This window comes from Trematomus bernacchii, unplaced genomic scaffold (assembly GCF_902827165.1).
Source record: "Trematomus bernacchii unplaced genomic scaffold, fTreBer1.1, whole genome shotgun sequence".
Lineage (NCBI taxonomy): Eukaryota > Metazoa > Chordata > Actinopteri > Perciformes > Nototheniidae > Trematomus > Trematomus bernacchii.
This window is the reverse complement of record NW_022988050.1, coordinates 11948722-11973067: the sequence shown is the minus strand read 5'-3', so window position 1 is coordinate 11973067 and position 24346 is coordinate 11948722. Positions and strand designations below refer to the sequence as shown.

The window sequence follows — 24346 nt, the reverse complement described above, 5'->3', positions numbered from 1 at the left end:
TACCTTAACAATTTAACATTTATTCTATTTCAAACAGAAGTCCATAACCTTGACAGCTGACTTAATTTATTTGTTCTATCTAGTACATCGAAAAACTCTATTGAAGTGTATACAGTAGACTTGCTTGTTAGGTAATAACATTGAATTGGCTCAATATCAATGGCCAATAATGAATCTGCTCATTGGCCACCATGGGAATACTGTCTGTAATCTACATCATCTCTTCCAGATCTTTAACATTTATTTTAAGTGAATCAAACGCTGCTGATGCCCAATAGATCCAGGTTTGAAGCACAAAGGTGTTTTTGCACAACAGTTTGACCCTAATCTGCCCTCCATTCTGTTCTAATTACCAACACTGTGATGTTATCATGTTTTTGTCTGAATATATCAAATCATTTATCAAATGTAGATGAGTCATTTGTCTTCTGCCTTTACCTCTAATGATGTGTTGTGCCATAAAAGCCTTCATAATGGCTCTGGAGGAGGAGCATCCATTAGACGGACTGAAGGGTAATGCACAGTAGACAGGTTGGAGAAATCACCTCTCTCTATCACATGCATGCATACTAATGAAGAAGATTGAAGATTCAATTTATTGTCATTACGTAGTACAGGTACTATGTAACGAAACGGTTTCTCTGCATTTGACCCATCCTAGTGTTAGGAGCAGTGGGCTGCCATTATGTACCGCGCCCAGGGAGATGGTGAGAGTATCCGCCCTAACAGACAAGCTCTACACAATGCTTAATGATCATATATAGAATTAATGAGGTTTAGCACATTTTAATAAGATAATTATCAGCTGAGCCCAAGGGAGACATTGAAAGTCTTATATTAGCATTTCCTTACATGACATCAGATTGGATGGCAAAACCCACACTGGCCATTGTATACTTGTACTTTATACTATACTTTATACTATATTATCAGATTTGTCTGTAGTACCTATATTTCACCACATAGAGGCAGTATTTGCTAACCAATTGTGATATAATAATGAAGTTGCAGTTTCTATATGCGTCCACCAGATGGCGACATTACCCCAAATATGATAATCTATCTAAAAGTGCATTTTATGGATATTAAAAGCAGCCTTGTTCACCCCGCTTGATGCCAGGCCTAAAACTTTCTTGTCTAATACAACTTAGAATTTCAAATTTGGATATGATTGAAACATGGGGCAAATGAATGACCACACAGACTTTCTCAGACATTTGAAGTAACACACTCAAACATGCAGCCTAGAATGCAGTGTCCCAATTTCACCCAGTGCTAGTATGTCAGGGAGGGGTGGGGTAGTGGGAGGCTGTGACCTCTCAGGCCTGCAGCAAGAATCCTCCATCTGAGAGTACTCTTTCAATGCTGGAGATTTAGATACCTATCATCAGCTCGGTGCAGATTAACTGCTGGTTGTAGACTGACTGTCGTATTTCAAATGAATGGATATCATCACAAACTGTTAGTATTGTGCCATTTGAACATAAAGATATGACCTCTGTGGGACATGGATTGGACATGTTTTGCATATGTGTAGTGGTATTAAAAGACACAAAAAAGCTCCATCGTGGTTGTGAGAAACATCCTTTAATGAGTTCAGTCAAATTAGCTTTGGTAACATGAAGAGCATTTGGAAGTTTAGGTGTAAACATGGCATAGACAATTGAACGGTTGCTTTTACAGAAAATAAAAAGGGCAGTTGTCATTAGAGACATTCTCTTCTAACTGAACCAAATAATGAACATACAACCACAGCAGACTAGCTAGTGTAAGCTCTGAATTCAAGGCTTACAGTATGGTACAAGAAGATGTCAAGTGGAGGACAGACCCCTGCTTACGTATTCGAAACACGTCAAAGTCGTCTTATTTCTGATGCCATGAGAGTCTGAAACACTAGCTGCATGTTTTACATAACTGGCATCGGGTGCCAACGGCCATGCCTCTGCACCACTGTGTGTAACACAAGTCACGTACAGCATTTGCAACCAGGCAGCTTATTTGATCTCCCGTAGTATGATGGCATACTGTAAGGTGGACTTGCTTGGTTAGAAAGTACACAGGAATTTACATGCTGCACACTGCATTTCAACATCTTTCATCCATCAGATATTTACATGCAAAACAAATTCATAAACCACAGTTGGATCAGAATTTGATGTATATTCCTATTAACTGGCAGTTTTCTTATACCATGCTTTTTTAGCCCAGAGATGTGTGTTTTGGATTTTACAGTTTGACAGCACAACAGCCTAAACAATTAAATTCTGCATGCATTATGGTTAGCGTGAAACCAGTCCCTTGTAACAGTTCAATACACAGTATTAGATCATGTGAGAGTAGTTTTATTGAGTAAGTGAGTGTTTTTAGGCTATATTGTAATCCCTATCTGTTATGCACAACACATGAACAGCGTTTTATTCAGTAGATCATCGTGTGGGCAGGAGTGCAGCGTGCCAAACTTCAAGTATGTGAAACAGACATTTGAATCATCACTGCAAACCCTCTCTGTCCTTTACCTCACATGTTGAGTTAATACTAAATATGTTTTCCTATCATCTCATATGGCTTTAACTCAGTGGCACTTAATTCTAATAATGTTAAATGTAGACTTTAAGGCTATAATGCCCCACAGTGTTATTTGTTTATGGTACTCTACTTAATAGGCAATTTGGCTTCTTCATCTGGAGACTTTATCACCCAGGTGAACATGGACATCAGAATGACAATTAAGGCAAACAAAGGTAAAATAAAGCTAATAAGAAGTATTGTTGTCTAACTTTACAAACTTACAGAATAATACTGACATTACACTTTTCATTTCTTCAGTGCACCACCTCAAATGTATTTTAAGTACAGTTATAGATGAAGAATAATGAAATGGTCAGACACTGCTGTGTGAATAGACTGTGTTCCCTAAAGAAGCAGTCGGGCACTGTATGTACAGTACAGGTGTACCTCTGTCTGATTCTCACTTTAATGAATGGCTGTTTGACTCTAAACAATTACAAAGTAACTCTGTTGTAAATGCTATCATTAATAGGAATGATAAATACATAGCACCATCTTTTGTTGAAAATAAGAAATTAAAAAAATACTGAAAATAAAAACACTGAAACTTGAAATGTCACAAAATAGAAAAAGGATCCAATCTATACTTCCTGGCTATGCTACATTACCGGATGTTACCACTCTTTCTTTGCAGAGCAAGCCCATAACAAACCCTCTAACCCTTCTATTTCTATACATGCACTTTGGTTAATATACTTTTTTTGCTTTTTTTACTAATTCTTTGGCAGTTACAAAAAAGGCAACAAAATAGAAAGGAAAACCTGACAAAATAGCATCTAATTATTTCATCATTACAAACAAACACTGAGGCACTTAATCAGCTAAAACAAAGCTCTTACACATATCCTTTGACAGAGCAACACAACTATGTACATATATGTAAAAAGTGTTATAAATAGGTTTTAAACCATAGATACTATATACATCTTTTAACTGAGACAGTATTGGTTGTTTTTGTGTTGGTTTGCTTGTTGATTTTTGCTATTACCCCAACTCGCTGTGATTGGGGTGAATTGGCCTGGTGGCTTCAGGGGCCATTGGTACTCAGGCATCAAATCTTTAACTTCAGAGTGGAACTGATGACACTTGCAGTTTGGTAGAGGGTTACTGGGAAACACTGGGATGGAGTGATGGCTCATTCTCGCTTCCTTAAGATGACATAGATGAGTCCGCTGATCAGAGCCAATGGGAAGGCCACCCACGCCAGGATGTAGGAGTACCCGAAGGCCTCCGTATCCGGCACCCACTGCGGACTCATCACCGTGTAGATGATGGCTCCGCTCATCACGAACAAACCTGCAGGGGAGGAAAAAGTGAGCACTTAGGACATAATCTCGATCAATTATCAGATCATGTTTCTCTGCAGTCTTGTGTCCTGGACCGAACCCTGTCTGGCAGAGCAGGTTTCCCAGAAGGCATCCTTCCACAACAACACAATGGTTCATGCTTATTGATCTCAGAGCCAGCCATAGAAAGATTTTCCGGCTCTGCCCACCTCCCTGGTACGACATGACATGATGTGTTTGTCGGACCCCCACACTGCCAGCCCTTCCTGACATTTCAACTTGCACGGCTGGCAGTGTGCCGAGCGCCAGTCCCTTTTGGCTGAGTGGGCACCTGGAGCCAGTCAATGCCCACTATAGAGAGCCAACCTGGGATGTTGGAAAGGGCTGCCCAGAGGGGACACAATGGGCTGGCAGTGGAGCCACTCTCTGGCCAAAGGGCATGGAGAACAATGGACAAGTGGAGCATTAAACCATTAGCTACTGGCTCACACTTCATCTAATTCTCTGCCACAGTAGATGCAGTGTTATCATCTGCTTCTGTTTTTTTTTTTTGAAGGAGGATTTGTTAGAGTGCTGTATTTTGAAGACTACTCAAGTCAAGTCTTACTGTTCCAATTAGAGTAATGTTGAAACTGTATTTAGTGGATTGTCAAGTGGCTGAGAACTCATGTGTACAACTTCTCAAATGTGAGTTTTTTATGTTATTGACAATTGAATGCCTTTGGGTTCAGGACTGTTGGTCGAACAAAACAACTCATTTGAAGATGTCACTTGGAATCTGGGATATGGCCATTATGATATGTTGTTTCCCAAGCTGTAGTCATACCAGATTCAACATAAATCTCTTTGGACATTTTGTGTTGACACTAGCTAATATAATGTCCATCTGATATTCATTCATTTGGGGAGAAGACGTTAAAGGGAGAATTGAACTTACTGGCAAGGATCTGGAAGGTTCCAGTGAGGAAGAAGCGTCCGCCCTTCTGCAAAGTGAAGAGCTGGCAGAAGAAGAGCAGGAGAGAAATGCAGCTGAAGATGATGGACAAGATCATGAGAGCCTGGACTGCCTGAATCCATTCTGCAGGAGGGAGGAAAGAGAGGAAGAGTGTTGTCAATAATTGATACACAATCATCATTATCCAAAGCATCAATATACCTACATTAAAATTGTCCCAAGGAGCGCATGAGAATGGAAAGCTCGTATAAAAAAACTAAACGCCAAAGCCTGCTGGTTTTGTCCCTGCTGAATAGAAGCATCCTCTCAAAGTAATGTTGACTTCTGGGAATGTGTAATGGATCAATAACAATGAAACCTAGGTATCTTGTTCCTAAAAGCTCCGTGCTACCCTCACAGCAGGACCTCTGACTGAATGTACCATCGATCGGCACTGCTAGTCCTCCAAGGCTATAAGCCCATTAACCCATTAGACACCTGTATTGATGGGGGAGACCATCTACATGTGCTACAGTATCTTTGGAGTGTGTGGTTGTGTGTTTGTGCTACAATCGTGCCAGGAAACCAACGTTTTCCAAGCAGGGTCTATTACTTGTCTGAGGGTTATCCATGGTGCCTTGTTGTCCTCTTTAGTTCCTCTGTATCTATCTAACTCTACTCTTTTTGGTATCTGCTACTACTGTCATGGTTTTCTGGCATCTAAAGCTGCCATGTCACAAGATATTGAACAACAAACAACTGCCTCAATGTGGTTATGCGTTGGCGTCCACCGTCTACGTCTAGCATTAGCAATTATTCCAGACAAGCCCTATAAAAAGAGCGGTTTTATTATAGCTCCATTTGTATGCACGCCACTGCTGATCTCTGACGTCCATATTGGATGTGATTGCTTCAACATTCTCAAGCATCTTTGGTTTATCGATCCTTTTGCATTATGTTAATCACAGGCGTGTGGTGCTTTAATGGGGGGCACTTACTACATGTTGTAAAAAAAAAAGGCATGATGGATGATTTATTACCGCTCATGTTACAAAAATAATGATTCATTAATGATACGGCTGTGTGATATAATGACTTACACTAACCACATTCTCACATTGTAAGCTTAAATGAAAACATTTAATATCCCTGGACGTGTTACTTTTCTATCTGTTCACATTTATAAAGAATCATGTAGGTTTTCCTGGAGAAAAAAAAGAACTGCGTTATAGATTTAAAAGGAAACGAGATCTTGAATGATGTCACAGGGTTACCAGGATGGAGTCAGGTTACCAGAAATAACAGCGCTACAATATGTCCTGATGATCATTGGCTCGAGGGGGGGGATGAGATATGGGAGGAAATATGACACGCTGCAAATCTCCATCCACAAAATGCAGCCAGCACAAATACCACACCGGAGCAACAATTAGATTCCCTTCTAATGATGCTGTTTTCAGATGTTACATAATACTGGGTAATAACACTGTGAGAAATGGGTGAAATGTTCCATCCCTGCCCCTATGAATAGTGCTCACCTATAAATACTGACAATCCATCACTGCTCTCCGATAAACAGACATCTTGTTGTCCTTCCTTCCTTCACTGACCACTAGTAGGAAACAGTGACATGGGGCATTTCCTAACAAGGGGCGCGGTTCAGGACTCACTGAATATCACTGATAAGCAAGTCTGACTCATATTAAAAAAATGTACTTGAACGCCATGGTGTTGTTATTGTGTTGTTATTACAATGCAGACACTTAGAGCTTCTACTCAAGCGTTTTACTGTAATACCAAACAGGAAACAAACTGTTGATGGTTTCTGCATTCTATTCTGAGGCCCTACACCCCACTGTGCCGCACAGCTCAACAACAAACCACTGTAGTATTTACTTCACTATGGTTATGTATAGTTGAACTGCATGGAAGCAGAAGAGATTCTTCCTCAATTTCTAATTTTAGAAGGAGTACATTCTATGAAGTGATATTTAACTGGGCATGTGATAACTGTGACATGTGCATATCTCACCTTGGCGTCATCAAAAGTCAATGGAGCCAATCTTTTGGTAACCAAGGCACCTCACTACAGTATGATGATTATGATTCACTTCAGAAGGAACTTGACAGCTCAGCAAAGCTTCAGAAAGCTCTATTGAACGCAGGCTTGGCCGCCACGTCAGAATAGAGTCCACTATCTTCCATCTCCCAAAGCCTTCTTGAACAAACACTGTGCGTCAGTGCAAATAATGAAAGCAAGTCAAACAAACTGGCCGTGCCATGAAACTACCTGGCAGGCGCTGCTGCCCCTGACAAAACACACACTGGCTGAGCACGGCTCATAGACAAATGACATCACCTAAATGCAGCCAGTACCTCCTGCACCACTGTGACGGCACATTTAGTAGCAAAACATACAGCTGCCAAACAGTGATCTCACGTTTATGCTTAATAATACATTTTAGGAGAATGAAAATGTTATTAGGTAAGGGTTTTAAAAAAAGAGTTGAATCTTATGCTATCTAATTCAAAAATGAGGGGGCTGATTGTCTAAATAAATATGTAACCCTACAGCTGTTGCCTTAGATTGTCCCAATGATCCCTGCAAACTAACACTGGACACTATGATCTGACACTGGGTGGGACCCCACCGTCAGAATGCTATGTTCTGAATGAGGTAGTCCAAGGTCTCCCTGCTTTCAAAGACTCAGTCACAGGCATGCCGACGCACACACGTACATACATAGATGTAACACTTTAAATACTCTCTGCAGCCCCACCCTGATCCTCCACAACTCCCAGGCTCCTGTAACTATGGACTCCCAACACCGGACCTGAATATGGACATCACCCCACGACTATTTATACAGTGGCAGCCTATCAGCTAGCACTTGAACACAGCACTGGCACATTCTCTGCCCTAGATGGCACCAGAGTCCCAGAGGAGCTGTGACACACCCACATCATCAACATGGTAAATGTTGTTTTTCAGCAAGTCATTTTTCCAAATGTACCATTTGGATGGTTTAAACTGGTTTCAGTGCTATTAGGGGAGACTATTTTGCTCAAAGTAAACTTGAAGGGTGACTTATCAGTGGGAAACAAATCTTGAGATGTTTTACAACTTCCCAGCAGAGCAATGCTTTAAGTCTCCATTAGCCTTGTATTGTAACACAATAGTTGGCCTAAAGGAAAGTAGTCAAATGAGTCTTACCTCCAGCTGATCCTGGATCACAGTGGGATCCCACACTGATAGTAGAGCAGTTTTGCCAGAGGTCTGAGGTGCTAGTTTCACCTGATGTCCATACCTGTTGTCAAAAACATACAACTTGATCAGTTATGTGTGTAGAGCACAAAATACGTCAGAAAAAATATATGTCATATTCAAAGACACCACTATAAAGTGTGGGAGGCAAACAATCTATGAACTTGTATTTATTTCTGATGGTTTTACATTTCAGTAAGCTTCAACACTGATTCTGCAGCATATGTGTTTGCGTATATTCATCTTTAATCCTTAAAATTGCATCTGAACAAAAAAGGGGGGAAAAGCATAATAACAGTTTTACTCACGCTGACAATTGTTGACACAAACAGGAGGACCAGGCCAGCAATGTGCAGGAGGACGATTCCCAGGAGTAGGAGCAGCATCTTTTCAGGCGGTCTGGGCAGTAATGAGAAGAGGAGACGTCTCTTTTAGAATGTGTGTGTGTGTGTGTGGATGTCAGATTATTGGGACATGGGTGTGTCGCTGCAGCACGTTAAACACTGACAGCCTTTTTAGAGAAACTTCTCTGGATGTTTCACGTTTATACAGCATGTAAATTACCAATAAACATATCACCATTAAAAAAAAAAAAAAAAGTCATTGTTGGTCATCTGGAAAGTTTGATTTACGTTTACCTCATTTTAAGGATCACATTTGTTGTTTTTATCTATAATAATAGAAACATTTCTTAAAAGTTTGATTATTTTGAATTGCGATAATTGTTCATGTTTGAAGTTCTGTTCTTTTACGATTTGCCTGAAATTGACGGTTTATCTACTAATGGAAAGAAAATGAGTAATAAGAAGTCGATCTCATATATATCATAACATCATAATTGTACAACAAAGCAATGAAGAACCACTTTAAAGAAGGTAACAAAGTAGAACAATATTCAGTGCATTTATCGAATAAAATAATTTCTAAACGACCAAATAAGCTTATTTTCTGCGATGACAGACCAATCATCCAGTCTGTGCGCGCAATGGAGCGTCTGGTGTCCCAGCGAAAGGCGCGTTCCCTTCTTTAATCCGCCAGGACTGACTGAGTGCAGCTGAATACAAGGAAGTTAGGAAAAAAGGTCCACTTACTTGGAGCGGCGAGCTTGTATTTCCACAAAAAAAAAGGGGTTTAGGCTTACAACAAGCAAAAGCAAGTTTTCCCAAACGAGTCCAACAGCGGTAGTTCCTCAGTCCTAAAAGTTGCTCTCAGACTAGATTGATGCAAGTACTGACGTTCTGTTATAAAGTGTCTCATTATGGGAGAACAACGCCCTGCGTGCGTCGCTACGTCATGGAGTGACCCTCTGGTGCACGGCCAGGGTTCCCAATATAGATGCGCCATGCGTAATAGCGCATGGGTTGCCTTAGTTACTAACTTTCTGTATCTGTAGTGACCCGACTGTTCATTGTTAAGCTGTCATGGTAACTAAAACAGCTGTCTGCTTTCTAGTATTTATTCCTGTTCTCTTTGACGGAAACACATTTTTATAGCACTTTAGAATAGTGCACTGTACTGTGGAATTCCTTTTTTTTGTGCTGCTCAGTTAATGTTAAATATGAATATTTCCATATAGATATTATTCAGAATAATATCAAAAATAAATTTAAACATTTTAGAGAAAATTGGAGAATCATATAGTGGTTTTTAAAGCACTCTAACAGCATGATTTCGACCGTTATATTTGTGTCTTTTGCTTATGTTATCAGCCTTCTGGTAATTCAAGATTTGCTATTTTAGCAAAACAAGCATTGTCATGCATTTGATTGCATTTATCTCATTAGTACAGTATAGAATAAAAAAAAAAAAGTGGACTTCTTCCAAGATGCAATGTTTCTCTGTAAACTTAGCTTCTCGTTGCCCTGGCAATTAGAAACAAAAACATTGTTGTGGTTTGGGTCTTCTCTCTCTGGTAGTCATCTAGTCGGCCTCGTGACTCACAGTATGTGTCGAAGTGTGGATGGGTATGCCTCGGACAGATAGCATCTGGGGCTCTCCTCTGTTTGACATGACTCATTTGCAGTGGGAGTGAGATACCGTTCTACCCTGACCTGGGACTGCAGCCCCTGTTGTTAATGTGTACACAAAAGTATCCTCTGAGGTTAGTCCTATATGGGTGTTGCAATCAAAGGAATTCCAGGGAAATGTATGCAGGCAGGACAGGGAGTGGTCAAAAGTGTAAATATTTAAAAGTATGAATCTACTACCTTATCTTTTCAAGGGTTAAGAGATACAAAAACCACCTGCTGTAAAAAAAAATTACGTTAGTGATAACTTAGCTGTTGTTGGGCTTCTTCATTCTTTAGCCGAGCATTTTCGAAATACACTATAATTTTCATTGGGTCATAATAAAACTGGACATATCAAGGTCATCAAAATGCAAGCTCCTTCACTGATTGTATACTCTTCACAGCAAAAATACTGGGCTTCCTCGATGTTGCAGCAGATTTTGAAACATACGCTTTATATGCATTAGCCGGCTGGTAGAGAGGAGCTGTCCGACCTCAGATAACCCCTGTCAACATCCACTCTCTCTATTCTTCACCACTTAGCTCACACTTCCTGGATGCCTCTGCATGTGTTTCTCACACTCCCATGAGAACAGAGGCCTTTCTGCTGGGCTCGTGTCCACACACACACATGAAAGGGACAGTTACAAGGCCATGAAGTGTTCCGAGTGGATGCGTTGTGGCTCAAAGTATGTGACATTCTCAGCTAGTGCAGCATAGAAGAACCTCTTTGTCTCTCAGATATTTTTATTCGTGTAATATGTTTACTGAATTATCAGGTCTTAACCCTGATCATATGTGTTCTGCTCCAAAAAAATATGTGACTTGTACAGGAGAACCCTTGTTAAAGGTGTTTAGTAGCTGTGCCGGTGCTCCCCATCCCCATCCCTTATATGTCAATGTTTGTAAAAGACCTACAATGAGTTGACATGAGAGTGTTAAGTTTACTGCGTTTGTGAAGCCCGGACTTGCGGCCAAACTTTCCAGGGAGAGCCACATAACAAACATTCAGGCCGAGATACTGAATGTTACATCTGGAACGGCGTCTTACATTTCACCTCTGTCGTTAAAACGCTAAGACTTATCTTCACGTTAGCGCGGCAGACGGTACGAGTGCATACCAAAACCATAGATAAGACCACGGCCAGGAGGATCTGGAGGGTAGATAAGTTACAGTAACACCATCCACATACCAACACGGATTAGAGTGTAAGAGCAGATGCAAGCGTGCATAACTGATGTTTTTGTTTCTACCAAAACCAAATGAATTCAAGATTAGAGATAGCAAATGGACCAAAGATGGGCACTTTTCCTTGGCAATTCCATTGTTGCTGATTTTAAAACAATGTGACACGCTGCGTTCACTTGATTCCATTTCATGTAATATTACTTATCTAGACAAAGATCCCATTAGCTGTGATGAATAAATGGCTCATACTCACAGTATATATTATTCAGCTGGACTTTGAATCAGTGGATCCAGCTGATGATATGTCAGAGGGAAGGCCTGTCTGCGTCGCTGTTTGTCGACTTGTCGGTCAGGTTCTGACAGCTGTCGGTCAAAGGTGGGTCAGCCCTGGTGTCCTGTCATCAGCATGGGAAGTGCCGCTGACTGTCGGACCTCTGAGTTGCAGTAGTTCAATAGCTCCCCTCCTACTGCAGCCGTGACTGCCCCTCTCTCCACTAACGTCAGATTTGTCTGGCCAGAACTCCCTAACTGTTTACACAAACTCACACATACAGCATAGTTGTTAAGCAATATAAAGCAAGCAATTGCACGTAGGACAAGAAAGTTGGGGATACTAGAGATGAGAGGTCAATATTTTGTGTTTGTTTATTCTGATAAGTATTAAGCTACTCACAATCCTTGTCTTGTCATCACACTTTAATCAAGAGACACAGAGTGATGACAACACATGTGGAAACCAAACCCTGTCCCTTAACTAAATACACTCCTGTGATGTGAGTACAGACGTCTGGGGGCCGAGCTCCAAAGATAATAATGATATAATTTCCGGTGGAAAAATGAAGGGTTTTACTCTAAAATCATACCAAAGTTGTCATTGCTTTGTTAGGAAATCTATCAAATAATGAAGTTACCTAATTATAATGCTAAGCCTAGAATATCACTGTTTGTGGAAAGCCTCATGATTGCATCATTGCCTTGCTTGTCAGCAAACTCTTGCATTAATCTTCAATAACCGTCTCTTCTGACATTACTGAAATCACATGGCCATGATTCACACATCACCCTGTGACATTTAATTGGTCAATAGGGACATATGTGGCTGGAGTAAAAGTATGTAAGGTCACCATCCATGAGAATGGGCAAATTCCATTAATACAAACAGCAATTTGGACCAGTTCCGTTTTTGTATTATGCTGTGCTTGTTCCCTTGGTTCCAGAGAAAAACTCTTTAAAAATAAATCTAATAAATGTAGCTTTTAGTCTGACCATAGTGCATAACTCACAGTCTCCCTCACCCCACTATGATTCAGCACAAAAGACTGCAGTACTGTGTCTTGACGTCTGTGTCGCTCTATTTTACTCCCACTCCTCTTTCTAAGGACAATGTGAACAATTGGACTCACAGTTAAACGTCATGGATTTTTCCAGAATTCAACTCAATATTACATATGACCCACAAGACCTTTGTCTTTTCCACATTGTACTGTGTGTGCCAGTCTTTGTGGCAGACCCCTGAACTTTGGTTAGCAGTTAGGCTCCTCTGGTTTATCTCCAGTGCCTGATTGGAGACACAGTTATGTGCAGAATGCTGGGGGACACAATGTTGATTGGATACATGTTTAAGGAGGCAAAGATTTCTCACATTGGTTATCATCTGCCACACAGAGCCGCTGCATGTGAGGATGGCAGTTGGGATGGAAAACCACACAGAATATAAAATGTTCCTTATCTGTCCGTCTCCAGCTTCCTCTCTCTAGCCTCGTAGCTGTAACTTGGCCGATTACTCAACGGATTCCTGCTTAGTTTCTTTTTCCCGTTTTATCCTTGCTTACAGTGATAGACACACTTCATAGCCCAATAATGGAGCAGTGAAACAGCCTCTTGAGAAAACTCAGAGCTTTGGCACAGATCCAGAAGCGGCAGGAAGAGCTGGTTCCCATGAATGTTTAGTGTTCAGTCCAAACTGAGCTCTGCAGCAGTTTTAAGAGGACTGGAGATTAAGTGATAAATGTTTTATATAATTGAGCGGTTTAAACAAGAATTTCCAGTAGAGGCCACTTTTAGGTCTTTTGGGGTTTTTATCCATCATATATGACCCGAAACATTTGTTCATGATTAATTTGTGACTTGCACGTAATCAAGTTTGTTTTGGTATAAAGTCCAGAATCACAAAGCAAATGGTTGCCTCTGTTCAGCATACAACACCCTCTGTCCTTTTTCAGCCCTCGCTTGGATATGGAAAAAATGCCCCAAAACTCTATTATTTAATAAGGAAAAATATGGAAGAAGCGTCAGTTAAAGCAACAGAGGAGGCATCGCTCTTCCAGAACAGACAAATGAGCGTAACATTTAGAGTAACACTTAAAAGTTACAATACAAACAATGAATATGACAACATGATGCACAGTATTATTGCCATTCCATTCAGGTTTTACGTTTCTGTGTAAGATTGAAGTTAAAGCTGCGAGGAGAGGATTCAAATTCAATTATACTTTGTTACTATGGTTACTGCAGCAGGGTACAAGACAAACGGCCCTAATTGAATTTGGACAAATGATATACTACATAAATCACCTGTGTAGACTTTGAATAGTGTCTGAAAAAGAAAAGCAGCACATGGTACAGCTAAGGGAAAGAGTTTTTTAAGAATAGTTTAGACTGAGTTGAGCACAGACTACTAAACCTGCATTAATCAACATATTAACATTGAATAGATATAACTATGTGATATGGTAGGGGCTAATCCTAGTGATTAATACATTTGAATTATCATATACATTTTCAGTTCTTCAAAGCTTTTTAATTCCTTATTTTTATTGTAAACATACAGTAGACATTTAATGTAAAGATATGGTTGACTTTCAGAACTCTTAACAACCTTTTTTTTGCAGCTTCCAAAGTAGTTCTCTTTTCAAATAGCAACATAATGACATTTCTTTCAGTTGTTGGTAGAGAACAAAATGGAGCTAAAAAGGAGGCTAAATATTTGGACTTGCATTTGTCTGTCCAGAAAAATGACTTGTGTAGGATGATAGTAATGTCCTGTTATTGCTGGAAGTGTAAATAGGCCATTTTGCTAACACATAAACTTACAAATGTGAGGATATGTCAGGGTTGTGCTTTATTTTGAGAGATCTACACCCTAGTAGCCAAATGATAACCCAATCAGCAGTAATACAGTCAAGTAATCTTTTGGTCTTTTGAGAAACAATTTAGAACCAAATTCCCAAAATGGTGTAATCAGTGGCCATTAATTGTTTAACTGTCATACTTTGAGTAAAACAAATAGTCTCCATGACGTCAACCACTTTTCTCCTTCAACGATGCACTCTCAGTCTGTAATTACAGCGCAGAGTAAGAAACCCTGGGCCGTTGACACCAGTCTCAAGTGATCTGCGATCTGCTCTTTAGTATGGCATGGTGGTATGTAAGAAACATAAAATAACATGGGGCACAGGGCATCTATAACAAGAACGGGCGTTAAGAATAAACCGCCAATATGTCTGGACTGCGGTAAGAATTCCAGAGTACATTCCCCATATGCGGGGGTGGTAGAGGAGGTCAAATAGGAAAACCTATTTGTGTCCCATCCAAACAGAGACCCTAACCTCAAAGGGCCATAGAAACAGGGGTTCATTCTACTTAAGTGGCATTTCATGAGTATCTCCACTATGTGTTTCTGAGCGGGAAAGCAGAAAGGACAGATTGGGGGGTTGGATCTGAAAAACTCAACTCTGTGCTATCTGTCAGTGTGTTTAATCACAAGGTGATGAGAGCAGGCAGTCTTTTGATGTGAGCTAGACAACAGGGGGCCTTTCTTTGCAATGCGAGGGCTCAGGAATGTGCCTGGGCACAGGAGAGGGACTACAAATTAAACACACACTGCATGTAGGAAACCATGGCAGAGCCCTCCTGCCATTGACTTGCTCCTGAGGGTTACAGTCAAACACAATGCTGTTTGCTCAGCAGAGAGAGCCCACTGTGACTTGTAAAACTTTACACCTAAATCAAAGTGCAAGTTTCACACACAGACACTGAGTGGTTTATCTTTATGTCCACTCCCTCCCTCATGTTTGGAATCTGAATAATGAAACTGTGTTCATGCTTTTATTGAATGCCTCTGAAAGGATTTAGGGTGGAACTAGATTCTATGATAGATCTGAGAAAAGCACATATGCCTGTTGCATCTCTAATCCTTAAGTTTTGCCAGTGGAGCTAGCGACTGTCGTCAACTTCCATTAACTTTGATTAAAGAAACGAATAACTGCGACGTATACCATCTTCTCGCTGATGCTACAAGATAGCAAGGATATTGAACAGAAATGAACTTCAGGGGAGAGAATGACCAAATGAACACATGGAACCAGATACAAGTCAAATTATGTTGTCTCTTCTTTGTTCTGATAACGTTGATCAATTTACTGATTGGAGATGTAGTGACTACTGTGCGGACAACGTTAGAACTCAAACAGTATTTGTGTTTGTACATTCCTCTGTGAAGCCTAAGGTTACACAAGGAGTTCAGTAGTAGTGGAAGGTTTGGGTCAAGAAGTGTGATAGTGTGTTTTTGTGTGCCCATAGTTGGTTCAGGCTCCAAAAGGTGTTGACTGAATAAACAAAATGGAATGAAACAACATCTTTTAAATGTGTGGGATCAAGTCAGGGTTACATCTATAGTAGCCATGAAGGCATCAGGGACGGAGGGGTGCATACGAAGGGGAAAAGAAAGAGGCCAATGAGAAGTGAGTGGTATGGGTCTCAAGTCCTGTAAAATGGGTGTGGGGTTTCATACATAACTTAGAAGTTGTTTGCACAGCTTCTCCTATGGGTGAGGCATTGAGTAATGGGTCATTAAAGAAGGTTGGTAAAAAAGTCCTTCACAATCCACATCCATAGTCAACCTTTCTGTGTTTACCATACCGACCTGACAAAGGGTGTATCTCCGTGCCACCACTCCCTCAGGGTTACATTTGGGTCAAACTGACAGCTCTGAGTGTGTGCATAAGATAATCTCAACTATTTGTTTTAAAGATTACTCGTCACACTTGCTTCAGGACCACCGTTTGTGCAACACTGTCCAAAGTGTAAAGACAGATCAGAAAATATAAGTTCTTTGAATGCCATCACAGAACATATCAAGTGATTGGTTTTCACGGCAATGCTCACCTTTGACTGTTGAGGGATCCTTTCCTGTACGATATCATTAGATTTACAGTAGACGTGAGGGTTGTAGATGCATTGATTTATTTTGATCATCAACTATTCTTTTAATTTGCATTTGGTAATATCTTCCAGCATTTTTAAAGAAAAACAGTTAAAAGTATGCAGTGAAAAGTGCAAAATGAAAGCATCAGGCGACAATGAATGGTGTTTTTTGTCTTTTTATACATCTGGTTAATAAATTGTTTATAGCTACATTTTGACATCTGTGCCTGTAAAGTTAAGTCAGTTTGTTTACATTCACACCACCCTTAAAATCACTCCAAACCCATTGAAACAGTCATCGTTAATTATATTGGTTCTCCAATATAGACTCGCTTTTTCTAGAACCTTATTTAGGTGTAGCCCACCAGACGGGGCATGCTGGGAAAGCTCTTGCGCATGCTCATACACTTCTCCTGGTCCAGGAAGATGGAGTTGGCCTTGATGGACAGGTCGTGCTCCAAGGTGACTTTAGTCTTGACCAGAGTCTGCAGAGTGTTCTCAGCCTCCATCAGCCTCTCCTGGAGCCGATGAATGGTGTCCTCTATCTCTCTCACCTCACTCACAAGTCTGGAAGGATAAAGAGGAGCACCTCAAGGAGCGAAATAAATAAAGGTGCAGTCCCAGGAAACATGTAATGAGTGACACTTAACTACTGAACTACAAATGACATCTCTGTTTGTCTGTAAGTCAGCAGTATAACGTTAAAATCGCCTGGCTGGATTTTGATGAAACTTGGTGAAAGGGAGAACCCACAACATTGGATGGATACATTAGATGGAATGATTTATCACTTCTGAAAACGGCTTATCGTGTTTGCTAGCCAGTAATATGGAACCACCAGCAGTGTACTCATAGTATTACCACAATAAAAAGGAAGGACCAAATAGTATTTTACTCCATGAATTATATAGAACAATGAAGGAAGCAGAGTACCTGTGGTGTGGGTTGTCCCTGCAGAGCTCCACATTGGGCCTGCGGGTCCTCTCCTCCAGCCTGGTTTGGGCCACTTTCAGCGGGCACTCTTTATCTCTGAGGGCCTTCTTCAGAGACTCAATCAGCATCTCCGTCTGGAAGATCTCCTGCAGAGTCTACACGATGAGACAAAAACAAATACAGAATCAAATGACATGAAAACAATTCATCGTTAAATCATAAAAGTAACAACTGAGTGTCTCATTCATGATAGACGTTCATTATGCTCGAAAGAGGAAGTATTGACTAGATCAAGAGAACGAGATAAAAATCCCCCTGGTAGGAGCACAGAACATGCCAACTCTGTACACTGCAAGCGTTCAGCTGAGCACAGTGCCCTGCTCTGTCCAAACCCATTTAAAGTATATTTAATTTCAGAATATCTAGTTTTACAACTGACGGTGACAGAGGATTATTAAGGACTGTGTGTCTCACATCACAGCTGCTGTCAGTGTTCAAACCCATCCAACAGCTGATGTGGCTCCAAAGTGCAACCTCAAGCAATTAACCGGAGAACAATGAGACCCAGTGTGGAATATGGCGCAAGCAATGAAAGGGACATTTAATCACCATTCCTGTCGCTCTTTTGACAGGAATGTTTTGCAGTAAACATTCACAAAATCCACTACAGACAGGAAACATTTCCACTACAGGGAGTGGGCAGTCAGTGAAGATTTGTCTTACATTCCACAGTTGTAAAGATATATAGCACATATGGACTGTGTGTTGTGTAGAGAATGGAGAAAACACATCATCCCCTTCTCTCATAAGTGGCACATTTAGTTAACCACTCAATGGATTTGGTCTTGTTCCTTAACATAGAGCCATGTGACTGCTTCTTGGAAACTACTTTCTTAGAATCCAGGCGGTTTTACTTTTCATTCTTACCTGACAGCCTGTTAAAAATCATGTCACCAATAGTTCTTCTTAAACAACGTAACAAGAATGAATTGTCATGTAGAAAAGGGGATGACCTTAGCCAGGTGTGTCTGCAGGCTGTTCTTAGCATCAGCGGTTTCTGATATGCGGTTTGTGAAGGCTACGTTGGCGTTGTTGAACTGGTTCCACATCTCGTTGGACGTGGCGTTCAGCAGGATCTCGATCTCGTCCCTGAGCTTGTGGGAGGAAGCCCTTTCGCTCTGGGAGTGCAGGATGTTGTCGTCTGTGAACTTCGACCATGAGTCCGGCAGGGAGAGTCTGACAAAGGGAAACAATAACGACTTATGTATTCGGAACTTTATACATTTAAAACAAATAATGCTTTAAAACGTAAACATGCCAGATTTGAGCTTTGAGCTAATTTCCATCCGTAGTCCCTCACATACAACATTTAAGAACATGACATTTATATACATAGCAAACATAAATACATGATATGCAGAAAGAGCATGAGCAGCATATAAGCATTTACCACATGGCAGTACAATGTAGCAGCTACGACATATAAAGTGCAAGAGGAGATACCCCTGTATTAAAGTGCATTTAGCGGTGATTGCACGTTTGTTTGTTTCTCAACCATTCTTTGAGTTGACCTTTAAAACTGTTCAGAGTGGGACAATCCCGTAACTCAGTTAGGAGGAGGCTATTCCACAATGAGCTGCCCTTAATTGATAGAACATTTTGACCGAAAGTGGTCCGTCTACGGTGGACTTCACAGTCTCCTCTGGTTTCTGACCTAGTGCAGCGTCCAGTGTGTTTTTTGTGGATGAATTCCCCTAAGGGAGGGGGGGCAAGTCCATGTAAACATTTTTAAAAAAAACACATACTTTTAAAAGACTTAAAATTATCAAAACTCAAGAAATTGTGTTTCTCTAGGATGGCACAGTGGTGGTATGAATTTGGCTTTCTGTCAAACACCTTGATAGCTCTCTTGTACAGCTGTTCTATTGGTTTCAGGTTTGTGGCACAAGCTAACGACCAGTTTGTCAAACAGTATTCAATATGGGATAGAATCATACAGTGGAGGTATGACTTTGCAGCATTGACAGTTAAGAAAGATGGATACTTTCTTAATATGTTTCGTAAAAGTCAAGTTCGAGTCCATTATGACTCCAAGATACTTGAAGTGGGGGACTAGTTCTATTTCTGCTCCGTTTAAAAACACATTGGACCCTTAGATTTTGACTGGTCGTTTACTGAACATCATGCATACTGTTTTTTTTGCATTGAACTGTAAGCAAATGTTGTTCAGCCAGTGTTGAACCTTGTCCAAAGCATTTGAGAGACAGGATGAGATCATTTCAGTGTTTTTCCCGTGTACAAAGATGACCGCATCATCGGCATACATTTGCAAATTCAACTCAGGACATACATTAGGCAAGTCATTAATGTACAGAGAAAACAGTAATGGTCCAAGAATGGAACCTTGTGGAACCCCAACAGGGTTCACAAGGTAGGGGGATTTGGTACCGTTGACCAAAACACACTGTTTTCTGTTCGATAAGTAAGACTTAACCCAATGTATTGAATCTGCCGAAGAATTGAAATACGTCAGCTTTGTAAGGAGCACTTGGTGGTCAACAGTGTCAAAAGCCTTCCTGAGATCAAGGAAGACAGCACCTACATATGGGCTCGTGTCCAACATAGATTTAACCTTTTCCACAAACACACAGTTAGCTGTCTCAGTGGAGTGGTGAGCACGAAAACCAAACTGCATAGGGTGGAGTGGAGCGAAACCTTTATCTAAATGGTTGGTGATTAGTTTTGACACCCATTTCTCAGCTATTTAAGAGACACAGGGGAGGATGCTGATTGGTCTGTAATTGGACATCATTGCCTTATCCCCAGATTTAAAGATCGGTGTCACCGTGGCCACCTCCCAGGATGATGGAACTTCCCTCGTGCTGATAGATTGATTTACTAGCATACTAATTGGTTTTATTAGACCGTCAATATTTGTCTTTATAAAGTTGGTGTCTAAATCATCTGCATCCCTAGCCTTAGAACCTTTTAACCCTAAGATTATATTTTTTACCTCCACCTCTGTGATTTCCTCCAGGTCAAAAACTGGATGTGTATCCACAGTCGGGCTAGGTGAGACCTCAGATGGCAGGAAGAGCTTTGTAATGTCCAGGGCACTATTTATAAAATACTAATTTAGAGAGCTGGCCAACACTGCAGGGTCTTTTATCAGGGCATCATTGATTTTTAATTCTAGTACATTATTTTCCTGTTTGGTATGTTTACCTAATAGTTTATTTAGGATTTGCCAAAAGGTTTTACTGTTACCTTTCGCACCTTCAATTATGTTGATGAAAAAGTTCGCTTTGGCCTGTCTTATTGTTTGTGTTACCTTGTTACGAGCATGAGTGAATTTCTGTCTATCAGTGAATAGCCCGGATTTCAAGCTCTGCTTTAGTAGTTGGTCTCTAGATTTCATGAGATTCCTGCACTGTAGATTCAGCCAGGGAAGATGATGTTCCTTCCTGTCCCTAAGGCACCCTCTCCTTGAGAAGGAAGACATTGCATCGTTAATTTTAGATATAAACAGATGACTGTTTTCACCAATATCTTCAGAGGACAGAATGTCCCCCCAATCAATCATTTTCACTGCCTCCATAAAACGTTGTTGCAGGTTTTTGGGGATGAAGCGGGAACCGAAGGCAGGGGTTTTAGGTGTGGCCATGAACCTTTTTTTTGAGAGTTTCCTGGCAAAAAGAACAAGATAATGGTCAGAAAGACCAGTCAGGAAGTTGTAGGTTTTAACTATTCTGTCAGCTTTGTTTGTAAATAATAAATCTATCATAGTCATGGAGGTTTTGGTTATTCTAGTCGGTTGATCCATTAGTTGTATTAAGTTGTGTTTATCCATGATCCGTTTTAAGCTCTTTCTATTTTGTTTGTCATTCCAGTTGATATTAAAGTCTCCTACAATAATTAGCTCTTTGTTGGAGTCACAGGAATTCAGCAGGAGTTTTACCTGGTCATAGAAATCCACCTTAGCGGTGGGTGCTCGATACAGGCAAATCATGGTGAGGGACATTTCCTCAGATAGTTTTGATCATACTAGCAGCGCGTCTTAAACGAAGGCAACATCGTTCTGTAAGTTGACCACTTTAGCCCGACTCAAGTATCTCAACAAGTATTGGATGGATTGTGATGACATTTCCCATTTGTTTTTCCTAGAGGAAGAAGGTGACTTTGTTGATCCCCTGGCTTTTCCTCTAGCCTTCCATCATCTAGAATCTTTATATTATAATTTTTTCTTTTTCTTTTAGTGAAACATCTTGGAATGGATTACCATGAAGTTTTCCAAACATTAATTTCCCTCTCAGAATGAATTGTCCTAACTTTGGTTATATCTAGCACCCTTATCATGTCAAAACTACTAGACAAATACAACTTTTCGAATTCCAAAATTAATAACATTTCAATCAGCTTCAGCTATCCTATGTGTAATGAAAAATGTTAGCAAACGATCTTGCTAAAGTAAGTTGGTGATCACAAATTCAATAACACACCTATACCTGTAAAACATAAGCATTTTAGCATTTTGATGTTAGCAAGCTGATGTTAGCAACTGGCTAATAGCACCTAGTTTGGCCTGACTGCAGATTCACTTTGGTATGTTTAAACCTGGTGTAAGAACAAAAAGGGGCAGCAGCTATTTTGACTTTCAAAGGCTTTTTTATGATTGACAATTAAACTAAACTGCCCTGGTCGGTATTCCAGGCTGGTTTAAACAAACATGAGAGATTGTTAACAGCCGTTTGACGTGATGAAACAGAGCAGTTAATATTTGATGACATAAAACTGTACTCACGAAGGGTCTAGTCTTTCAATCCCTCTGTAGTAGCCGATACCGTCTGATGTGTTCCTCAGATGGTGACACCTGTCATCTATCCTCTGAGCTGTCACTTTGTCACTGATGTCTCTTTCCAGTTCATGCTGCGCTGCTCTGTTTGACCTGAGAAGCCCCACACACCAATGCAGAAACAAAGCGATCAATCAAACGCACGTCAAACCCTGGATTTAGTAATGATTCATAAATAGATTGTTCAGACTCACGCCAGTTGAGCGATGGCTCTGTCCAGATGTCTCCTCATCCTTTCCTGACATGACTTAATGACTTCCACTTCCTTACGGGGAAGGTAAATATCAACATATGATTATTGCTTTACCAAGGTTTCTATCAGAAGTCACACATTACTCTAGCTTTAATGTTACCCTTATGAGGTCTTTCTCCACGTCGTCGTGTACCAGATCGATTGACATCCGCTTCTCTCTGTGGTACAAACACTCTTGAGACACCTATTGACAAAGTGATCGTGACTATTAGGAGTATATATAAGTCACTCAATGTGCAGCATTTTATTGATTGTGAAATTCAAGGTGAGCAGTTATGACATAAAGTATATATTCCTAAGTATAGTATGACTTGAACCAGCTGCATTCTCCAGTTTCAGCCACCTGGACAAGGCTCCTGCCATTTGATCTAAGCCTAGCAAGATGTATGTCATCAGATCTCCAGTCAAGTTGACCCACTCTAGGTGAGACAATGACCAGTGGTTCTTTACCCGGGGGACCTAATTAAAGTTTGACTAGCAGATAACTGCATTTTAAAGTAGTTTGAAGAACCAGGCAGACACTGTTGCTACAGCTAAACTAGGAACCCTTTGTCAAAACTGTTCCACCACAGATTGTGCACACACAATATGATATAATTGTTAATATGAATGCATGAACAAAGCCCTGACCAGAGAATTTAAGGCAAATGCAATTTGTCTTTGTAAGGATGTAAACATTTCCTGCAAACATTTCCAAAAACACATTAAAAAAAAGTAAGACGTATGTAGTTACCAGACAGGAAATCTTCAAGGTAACACACACTCATGTCTTCCTTCCAATCTCACCTGAAGGGGCCCCTCAGTCTCTGCCAGGGCTCTCTCCAGCCTCCTCTTAACATCAGTGAGCACTGCTATCTCTGTCACCATGTTGTCAATCTCATGGCTCAGCTCAGACCTCCAGAAGACAACGTCATTGAGCCGCTCGCCAATGTTCTTGCTGGTACTCTCCTGGGTACGTCTGGTCAGCTGATCCCTGTCCTGCATCAGCCTGATGGTGTCTCTTCTCAGCCTCTCCGCGCTGTTCCGGGACGCCTCGGACTCCCTGTAGTTGCTTATGTTAGACTTGTACCAGTCGTCAGGAGTGTAGCGGGTGGACAGCGCTGTCCTGTTGGATGGGTAGAACATGGTCTTTGCTCGAACCAGATCTAAATTATCTCGCTGCATGGAAGAAGGGGTGGGGACAGTGCTGCTGCTTTTGAAATAGGTGTTGGTCCTCCACATGTTGGCACTGGGATTCATGGCCATGGCAGGCTGGGGGTTGCGATAGCTGGATGCCATGGTGGAGATGGCCGGGAGGAAGTGGCTGGTTTTAGGGCGAACATATGTGGCTGTCAGAGTGGATCCCATCAGCTCCATATTTGAGTCGCCTCAGGGTGCTCCTGGGTTTCTGAGACCAGATCACAAAATAACTTTTAACTACAGTTATTTACCATTCAGTTTCATTTGTAGACCTAAAACTCTTGACATTAAATGCAGATATATTATTTTACTTATGTTGACCCAAGGCATAGTTCAAAGGCATTCAAATAAATGTTTCAGACATGAAATATAGTATTTGTGTCATTAGATTCAATAGGCAAAAGAAAAAAAAGACTTGTCTTACCAGGATGAACAAGTGGATACTCCAGGTCTTGATGCTCGCAGACTGCCTCTCAGCTGTGCTTACCTGGAATTGAGCTCAAGAACACACTAAAGGTAAACTGACATGCATTATAGATGGACAAGTTTTCATTCAGCCAGCCAATGGGGTTGCACGGTCCTCGCCTGCAGGAGCTGGCCCGTCCAAGATTTCTGTTGTCACAGAAGCAGTTGCCATAGGTTACTGAAACACTCAACCCGGGATGTTCGGATT

The 24346-nt window shown here is 40.9% G+C and overlaps 2 protein-coding genes across 2 annotated transcripts; both read right to left on the bottom strand.

The window, feature by feature from the left end:
• Window positions 1-1565: 1565 nt before the first annotated feature.
• On the bottom strand, window positions 1566-9289 carry pmp22b (peripheral myelin protein 22b). The gene is made up of 5 exons (XM_034119738.1): window positions 9145-9289; window positions 8362-8452; window positions 8003-8096; window positions 4792-4932; window positions 1566-3864 (listed from the first exon to the last, which is right to left on the bottom strand). The coding sequence occupies exons 2-5, from the start codon at window positions 8437-8439 to the stop codon at window positions 3704-3706; spliced, it is 474 nt and encodes a 157-aa protein (XP_033975629.1). The 5' UTR covers window positions 8440-8452; window positions 9145-9289; the 3' UTR covers window positions 1566-3703.
• Window positions 9290-16722: 7433 nt separating this feature from the next.
• Window positions 16723-23850, bottom strand: tekt3 (tektin 3). The gene is made up of 7 exons (XM_034120102.1): window positions 23281-23850; window positions 22595-22678; window positions 22436-22506; window positions 22191-22334; window positions 18403-18625; window positions 17390-17544; window positions 16723-17023 (listed from the first exon to the last, which is right to left on the bottom strand). The coding sequence occupies exons 1-7, from the start codon at window positions 23848-23850 to the stop codon at window positions 16807-16809; spliced, it is 1464 nt and encodes a 487-aa protein (XP_033975993.1). The 3' UTR covers window positions 16723-16806.
• Between the last annotated feature and the right edge of the window lie 496 nt (window positions 23851-24346).